The sequence below is a fragment of the Plodia interpunctella genome, chromosome 9, assembly GCF_027563975.2.
Source record: "Plodia interpunctella isolate USDA-ARS_2022_Savannah chromosome 9, ilPloInte3.2, whole genome shotgun sequence".
Classification (NCBI taxonomy): Eukaryota; Metazoa; Arthropoda; class Insecta; order Lepidoptera; family Pyralidae; genus Plodia; species Plodia interpunctella.
Genome location: NC_071302.1, coordinates 8,267,586 through 8,276,605, shown reverse-complemented (window position 1 = coordinate 8,276,605; position 9,020 = coordinate 8,267,586). Strand labels below are relative to the sequence as shown.

Below are 9,020 nucleotides of genomic sequence, written 5' to 3'. Positions count from 1 at the left end.
TTGTTCATATTCAAAAATATTAATCACTCTATTAGTCCCATATAAAGACCCCCCATTATTATTATTCTTTAATATCTCCCATGTACAGCATAGCCCACTTACAATTTTATAATATTTATGTCATGGAATTAGTAGGTATACCGTAGTACCTACTAATTCCATGATTTATGTATAGAAAATAGGGAGTATTACTGCACATTTATCCCGCCAGAGTACAGCATTGTATTTTAGGTAGACAAAAGCTTTGCCGCCTTTTGCTATGTCAATTAAAACGTATATTTTAGAGTACTTTATTAATCCTTTCATTATTCGCATTCGTTTATGAAAATATACAACAATATAGCATATTCGGGTGCCGAAATATTGGAAAATAAAAAAACTTCGAAAACTACGCTGTAAAATTCGACCCAGTAAAAAGAAGCTCGGAACACTTCACATGTGAAGACTTATTAAAATATTGACTTCATGCAGGTAAAATATTCAGTGAAAATCAAGTTTATATCAGTTTATGACCACAGTTGACCAAGTAATGCAGAACATAAACTAAAATAGAGTTATTATTTTCAGGATAATCCACTAAATCCTTCCTTTTTCCTTTAAACTCACACCACGATTGCGTAGAAGGTATTTTTGGTCGTAAATCTGCAACAATACTGAAAATTTGCTTCCTTCATTGACAATGTTTGTGTACCTTAGTTGTACCAGTAGCGCCATCTGCGCTTAGCTTTGTGTAGTATGCCCTATTACATGTAAAGTTCTTATATCTGTGGATATTACATGTCATTGCGCAGCTGGAGCTGCGCGCGGGGCCCTTATAAACCTATGCCTTAGGTGAAAAAATAAACTAGGAAAATAACCTAGCAACTTAGTACTGCTACTATTTGGCAACACTGACACAAGTCACAGTAAATATCCTGCCTGTCAGAAGAGAAATAAAATAAGGATTTTCATTGCAAAAATTGCGTTTGTACTATTGTATATACGAGGATTTTGTCTTTTACTCTGCACTGTGGTCATTGTTATCGTGTATAAATAATAAATAAATACTATGTGACTTCCTGTAAACAGCAAACATCTATTTTTTTAGTCTGTTAACGAAATGTCGTCTTATTGCCTCCAGAACAGAGAATCCGATTTTTTGTAAATATTTTTTATGCTTTGATTTCAAAGCTTACACAATTTTAGAGGGGTATGTATGGAATTCGTATATTTTATTTTTATATTTCATTCTACGTGTGGATACATGTTGGCATAAAATAAAATAGGTCTTAACAAAATGTTTACCATTTCAATGTCAATATTGAATCTTTAGGAAGTTCTAAGTTGGTAGTTGAGTAGTAGCTTATGGGTAACAGATGCGTGAATTTTTGTAAGAATTTACTGTTTTTAGAATTAGATTTAATCAATAATTACTGCTAACGGATTCAATATTTTAGGGCAAAATGACATTGATAGAAGGAGTTGGTGATGAGGTGGTACAGTTCGTTGGAGTACTATTGGTGTCGATTGTGGCGGCGTTGGCCTGGTGGTCGACCAATGCTAGGCCTGACCGCTACCACACCGTTCTTGTTATGAGGTCCCGGGCACATCATCCTGTTACTGTCAGCATTAGAACCAGTGAGTACTCTTTTATGCATATACATAGTTAGATATTGGAAGTAAAAATCTCATAATTGCATTTTTAAGAATATTTGAAACATCTTTTCCAAAGATAACCTTTTTAGTAGTGTTATAATGTATGAAAGATATTGTTTTGCCCAGTAGATACAACAATAGATGGATAATTTATTTAATGTTAATACCATTTTCAGGATCAAATATGCCTATAACAAATGCACCAGGAACTATTATAGAGCAAGCTTCTACCTCAAATGCCAATGGTATACCAGAATCTACTATCCTAATAATCTTATAATAATGTTGGAAGTTATACAAATAAAATTTTACCAAAGTCAAATTCTAGTAATATTATAATATGATACAAATTTGTTAAAAAGTACAGATATTACTCTCTTACTCAATAGTTAAAACTCAATGAAATTCAGTACTAACATAGGATGCATTGGTTCTTAATGTTTATTTAAAATAATGAAGGACCAGAAAATAACTTTTATACTGTCAAGCAATTGTAATTTTTTAGTATTTTATTTCATCACATTTCAGGCACATCAAGTATCCCTACGGAAACCAATGAAGATAATCCAGGAGAGAGCTCCAGGGTGATTCCCCTCCAGGAAATGGACAGTATAGTGGATGCTGATATGGCTATGCTGGACAATAATCGACTGCACTTTTACAGGAGGATTGATTGTAAGTTATAGAAAATAATTCCTTACTAGATTGCACTGAAAATTACTTTCCAAAGAATTGGATGAACACCCGATTGCTCAGAAAATTGTGTGCTGTGTTGGTTTTAGACAACTTGTGGGATTCTTTTGTAATTATATTGAACTGCTTTTGTAATTATAGAATTCCATTGAAATGATTTCCTCATGAGGTCAATTATTAAAATATAAATATTTGCAATTGTCAAAATACAACTCTCACATGTTACTAGCACTGGCATGCAAAATAAATGTTCAAAATTCAAATAATAAAGAATAAACCTATATGAATTACAACGTCATTCTTCAGCTGGTCCTCACAATAGCGGGCCAGAGTCTACGAGCGACGAGAGTGAATCACAAGACGACGTGGAGCCAGCGAGCAATGCCCAGATTCGAGAGATGGACAGTATCGTCAGCGCCATGGAGGCTGACGTCACTGCCGGCTGCGACTTCTTCTCAACGCCTAGTGGTGAGGGCTTATTTATTTATTACTTATTTAAACTTTTTGCACAAAACATGATTAGAAAAAGGACAAAATCTGGCAATATCTTGACTTCTCGAGAAATTGCGAGAATGAAAGAGAGATTTCGTAAATAATGTGAAAATATGGCAACAGTTAGTGGAAGATTGTTATAGCTCCACTGTTTGCACCTTTTACGCGGAAATTAGACACAAAATCCAAACATGAAACACACAATACAATTTTGCATTTGTGTCCAACAATTTGTCTATAATGATGTGATTTAGTACAAACAATAATGAATATGGGTCAATTTGTATTACATAATTTTACTTGTGATTTTAAAGTTACGTGCATTATGAAAGCTAGAAAAGTTTATATTAGAGATCCACCATGAGGCTGACATAGTCACGCAAAGGGCACTCAAGCCTTGTCAAAAATTTACAAAAAAAAAAGTTACGTGCAATATCTAGTAATTAATTTCATTTAGAATCTTCATCTTCAACTGTGAAAGGCAACAAGACTGTCACCAACGACGGCAGTGTTCCCTCTGTGTCCAGTGCGAATACACCCTCAGAGGAAAACACCCCTCAGACTGCTGAAGCTTCGGGAGATGCCACTGACGGGAACAGCAGGAAGATACTGATCAAGCTGAAGTATTTGAATGATACACTGAAGGAGGTTGAAGGAAGTCTCGATGAGCTGCTCAAAGATTTCAAATGGTGAGTTTGTTGTTATGTTTTTATAAGGTTTTACTTACCTTGCAAAGTATGAGAGTAAATATGTTTGTTCATGTGGAATCTTGCAATTAAATTTTGAGGCAGATATCTTCAAACGATTTAGCTGAATTTTTTTATACACATTTAAGTTTGGATGATAATACATAAACAGGATCGGCTTCTGACGAGGGAATTTCCAAATGAAAATACGGTTATGAAACTTTACATGTGGCTTTAGTTTCGAAGGCAAGAACTGAAGATGGTGTCCAGGATCGGCTCCCAATATTTATATGTCCAACAAATGGGTTAATCTGAAAAAAAAAACATTTTCTATCTTGACTTGACCAGAGTTTGACCCAGGGCCCTCCAGTGTCTGGCATGATGTCCAGGACGTCAGTATGTGTACACTCAACCACACAACACCCTGCATTGAACTTTATGCAGCAGCAATAGCGGCGATTTTGTAATTAATATAATAATAAGTGGTCTGTACTGGCTTCACTCAGGTAAAAACTGTACAAAAATCCGTCTGTTATTTTTAAAGTTTATCACGTTCATACAGACAGACTGGACTGTTTTGGAAGATAATAGGAAAATATTGGGATTACTGTTTATCAAATGTCAGGATAAGAATATCTATAAATAGTACTACACGCTTACTAACCCCCCAGGCGTCACTTCTCATCGGAGTTGTCTTCGGAATGCCGCGTGCGGCTGATCTTCAACGGGCGCGTGCTGGGCGACGACGCGGCCACGCTGCGCGCGCTGGGGCTCCACCACCGCGCCGTGGTGCACTGCCTCGTGCATCCGCGATCCCATCCGCCGCAGGTAGGCTAGTCACTACAGTCTACATATATCCTGTGCTTTGAACAATTGTGTTATCCTCCATAACTATAAATATATGTTAGAAACAATAATGGTAAGCCCTTCTGGCACGATAGGTTTCAACACTGTTCAAATGAGTTTCGGCATTTCTTTCCAGCAGTGGTCGTTCCGAAATGCGAATAGTTTGTAGCATTGGTAAATATTATTTAATTTAGAATATAATGTTAAAAAGTGTCTGTGAAGGTCTTCTGAATAAATATATGGAAAGTGTATCTTTGTGGTATTAACATTGTGTTATCCGCCGTACCAGAACCGCAACTCCCCCCGGCACTCGAGCCCGTCGCTGGTGCTGGAGGGCGCCCCCGAGCGCCCGTGGGACCTCGAGAACATCTTCATGACGCTCGTGTCCGTGGCGCTCACCGTCGTCTGGTTCTTCAGGTAAAATAACAATAAAAAATATTTATTTCAGACGTTTCTTATTTAAATTAAAACTGAAAATTAAAATAAAGTTTCAAATTGACATCCTAACTTTTACACGTCTGCGGTTTTCGGTGAAAATCATAAGCTTTCTAGCATAATCGGACCAACATTGTTTAAATGAGTTTTTTCGACATTTCTTCTCAGCTATGGTAGTTCCGAAATGCTACTAGTTTATAGGAAAAAATATATTACATAGTATTAACAAAGTCGCTTCCCGCTGTCTGTATGCTTGGATGTTTAAAAATAGACAACAGATTTTGAAGCGGCTTTTATAGAAGAGTGATATAAGAGCAAAGTTTACTTACACATATATAACATGTTATGTACAATTTGTTATTATTATTTTTTTATAATTCAAAACAAAAATATTAGAATGAACTGTCCACCAATGAGCTCGCGGAACGAAGCCACAAACAATCGTTTACATCATTTTTCTTGCCAGTAGCAATGATGACGCCGCAACGAACGCTCGCCGCCGTTCCTTCGCTGCTACAGTGCTAGAGAATGCTAAGAAAGTCGAATCGCGTAAATAAATATACGAAGATTCTCAGTGCTTGACGGCCGCAGATGAATTATGTATGTCTCCCACACTAGTACTAGTTAGCAATTAGTCTGACAGCGTGGGTACTAGGTCTGTTCCTGTGGGTACTAGTAACATCGGCGTTTAATTAGATTTTTTTTTTATTTCAACATTGGATACAATAAGTCACCTTCCAAAGCTCATGGAAAGCAATTTCACCGGCATCTAACATGGATAACTTGAATTAAGGTGACAGACAAAATAACATACGGAGTTGTTTTTCTTTGATGACGGGACTTTGCGATTAGAACTTTTTTTATTCAGGAATTTAATACCAGTGTAATAGTATTGTAAATTGTGCCTCGCGTCACACGCGTCACGCGTTTTCAGAGTCCCAAGTGAAGTCACACTCAAACTATTATTCCCCTACAAAATTTTAATATCACTGGCGGTGTGACCTTGTAAGCGCAGTCAACATGTCCTATGAAACCAGAATTGAAAAATTGACTAATTTTCATGTTACAGGTGCGAATACAGCAACATGTTCACTGCGAGCGCGAGCGTAGCGCTGTTCGGCCTGACAGTGTTCTACAGCGTCGCCATCTTCGGCCTCTATCTCTCCGACACATTCCACAACGAGCGCCGTCCCCAGCCCCTGCCCAACAACTAGCTGTTGGTCACGTCCGACGGCGTGTACAGAGTCCGTCGTTGATATATAGTGAACGCATTTCATAAAAAGTTAACACTAAGCGTATGTTATCTATTTGAAAGAGTGATAGGAACAAATATGTTTAATTCCTCGTTTTAATATCATACTTTTTATGAATTAGATGGCAATTTAATGTTACACTAACGTCATGTTGTCACTGTTTATCTGAAGAGCCGAACAATCGCATACCCTTTTGCACTCTTTTCGACCGAAAGGGATAGTATAATTCGCACGACAGTGCTGCCTTGGGGTAAAAGCATACAAAATGTGACAATACAGTGACATTAAATTTTAAAACTCTTTTCTGCAACTTAAGTGATAAATCTATAGAAAGCGACGACAAGGACAGATTGTTTGGCAAAACAGATGAGAAAATACTAGGTCAAGCTAAAGAAAACATATAGATCTGCTTAGAGACCATTTCAGCTTGACAGTGCGTAATTCAAAATGCGGCCCCTAAGTAATTCTATTCCCCTATCTGTGGTCCACTAACAATTTCGAAATCACAGGTTGAGGAAAATACATTAACTTGAGCCAAAAGAATTGAGATTTTTGTACTTTTAGCAAATTGTTATTATGCTTATGGTAATATTCATTTCTCGTGAATTCTAAACGAGGTTTATGTTTTATTCTGGTTACCACATTAGACACCAGTTTTACATAAAATGTTAGCAGTCCTATTATGTTATGCCAAATACAAAATATTGTAGAAAAAGGAAGCATTTTCGTATAATATGACTTGTAATATGATTAATAATAATCCCAATTCTAGTTCATGAATTTTGTGATCGTATTTACAGATTTTGTTTATTTATTTTTTATTACATGTTGGTAACTTTCGGAAGGCGGAATTACTTACTAACTGCATTAAAAATCAAGTAAGTTATACAAATCTATGTTTCTTCTAACATAAAGATACAATTTGTATAATATATTATATATTTAATACTTTTCCTTAGCGTTGAGCGCTGTGAATTATTTCAGTTTGCAATAAAATTGTTATAAATAATAATATGTAATTGAGATGATAGAATTTGGAAGTTATCAAATTACCTAAGTACCTAAAAGGCAGCAAAATTATTTAAACCTTCATCGAAATAAAATATACTTATTAAAAAGCTTTGGTTAATCTAGTACTGTAACCACACCTTTGCGTCGCAATTTAAAATTTTAATATTGTTTGCACAAATAATTTCATATGTATTTCTATATGTCTAACAAGTTATTTTCAACTCAAAGTATATTTTTGTATATTCATTCATCTTATTTCAAAAATGGCCCTCTTGGTCTCATCCACATGTAAATAATCAAGTATCTGTATTTTAAAAGAGGTGTTATTTATTTAGGTTTAAGTGCCGATTTAATTTAATATTTATGTAATTTTATCATGTCATTAATTCATCAATCTTGTTCATTCGGCTTTGTAATTTTCCTTCATTGCATTCATAACATTTATCTAAAAATTTTAGTATTCATTGGTTTCTGATAACTTTTAATTGTTATTTACTTTGTAAGATTATATAGAATATCAAAATAAAACTTTTGAATAAAAAGTCTTTTGACTATAATCACGAACGTTCTTCTCCACCAGAAATAACTAAGCTACATTGCTACGGATGAGTTTTTAATCCACCAATCACATTAATTTTTTCCACAGATAATGTTCTTATAACGGGTTCTGCTAAGCGTTTTGTATGAAAATCTTCATTTGATTTAATCGTAAAAAAACGCACTACCATAGCATCAAGCAGATCTTCGTACAGCTTAGCCATAGGCAAAGAGTATTCAAACTTTACGTAGGAAATATTTGAGAAAAAAAACACAAATTAATCACTTGGAAAAAAATCCCCTTCGTCTAGTATTTACATAACTGCATACTAGTGCCACCATCACATTTGCCAATTTTGTTTTCTAATATTAGCGAAAACTAAAAAATCTTTCCATATTATTCTTCTTTGCGAAATACCTACCTATGCCATCAATCACTACATTGCATTGTGTACCTACCTAATGGAAAACTATAATACTTGTGTGCAGTTATGCTTGTAACTAGGTAGGTACATAACAAGATTGATTAACATTCATCAGTTACTGATAAAATTGAACAACTGTAATTTCATAGATTTAGAAGGGCCCAGAGTAATCTGAACAACGCAGCATGACAGCTGCTACTCATTCACTCGCCCTGTCGAACTCGAATGTCGAATTTAGGTACCTACCTAGTTTCAGCACCTAGGTATCCGTTGTATTGAGTTTTTGATCAAAGCACAGGGGGTAAGCTAGCCTAGCTATTGCCCTTCATTCCAGCAATACATTGTTTCACAGACTTATATAATATCGTATATGTGTTTTCTAGGTTTTCAATATGAGAGAAATCAAACAAATTTAGATGTAGACAATTTTTATTTTCAAAACAATAATATTTGTTATCACAATTTGCAACTACAAAATTTCCGGTGTACAGATTTACCTGCAAATAAAAAGCACATGTTAGTTAAATACCAGTAGGTATTCTATTTAAAAAATAATTATATTTGATTCAGTGTGTCTTGCCGGATTGAGGTCAACCTCGAATAAGTCATGGTGACCTCACCTAGACAAGATTTAATATTTCCAAATTCTTCTTCTCGTTAACACTAAACTCTAACAAGCTATCATATAGAATTTGGATGAATGTAGATAGTTGTGAACTTTAATTATTTGTAAAAAAGTAAATAGCCTGGCGAAGTTTTTAGCAAAAAATATTCAGTTTTGATTATTACCTTTAGCATTCCAGCTATTGCATTGCCTTTCCAGCAAGGTCCTATAGACAAATAATGAAATGATAAGTAAAATGTAACATTTACATTGCTAAAAAATTGCAAATTTAAAAGTTCAGCCATCCAAGGAAGTTTAAATGCGTAGTAATCAGGGTTGCGCATTTCATAAAGCATTGTATCATCACTCAAAAACATACAATTTTATAATCAACAATAATTGT

The 9,020-nt window shown here is 35.0% G+C and overlaps 1 protein-coding gene across 3 annotated transcripts; it reads left to right on the top strand.

Annotated features, from left to right (window-relative positions):
• The first annotated feature begins 880 nt into the window (after nt 1-880).
• Nucleotides 881-7,020, top strand: LOC128672383 (transmembrane and ubiquitin-like domain-containing protein 1). 3 transcript variants are annotated; one of them, XM_053749504.2, is made up of 9 exons: nt 881-1,189; nt 1,437-1,617; nt 1,812-1,880; nt 2,164-2,310; nt 2,635-2,796; nt 3,302-3,509; nt 4,178-4,334; nt 4,642-4,769; nt 5,857-7,020. In XM_053749504.2, exons 2-9 carry the CDS (start codon nt 1,443-1,445, stop codon nt 5,999-6,001), a joined length of 1,191 nt encoding a protein of 396 aa, XP_053605479.1. In that variant the 5' UTR covers nt 881-1,189; nt 1,437-1,442; the 3' UTR covers nt 6,002-7,020. The 3 variants fall into 3 exon arrangements, with proteins under 3 accessions (XP_053605479.1, XP_053605480.1, XP_053605478.1); XM_053749503.2 differs by having other exon boundaries at nt 882-1,189; nt 3,278-3,509; XM_053749505.2 differs by lacking the exon at nt 1,812-1,880 and having other exon boundaries at nt 3,278-3,509.
• The last annotated feature ends 2,000 nt before the right edge of the window (nt 7,021-9,020 follow it).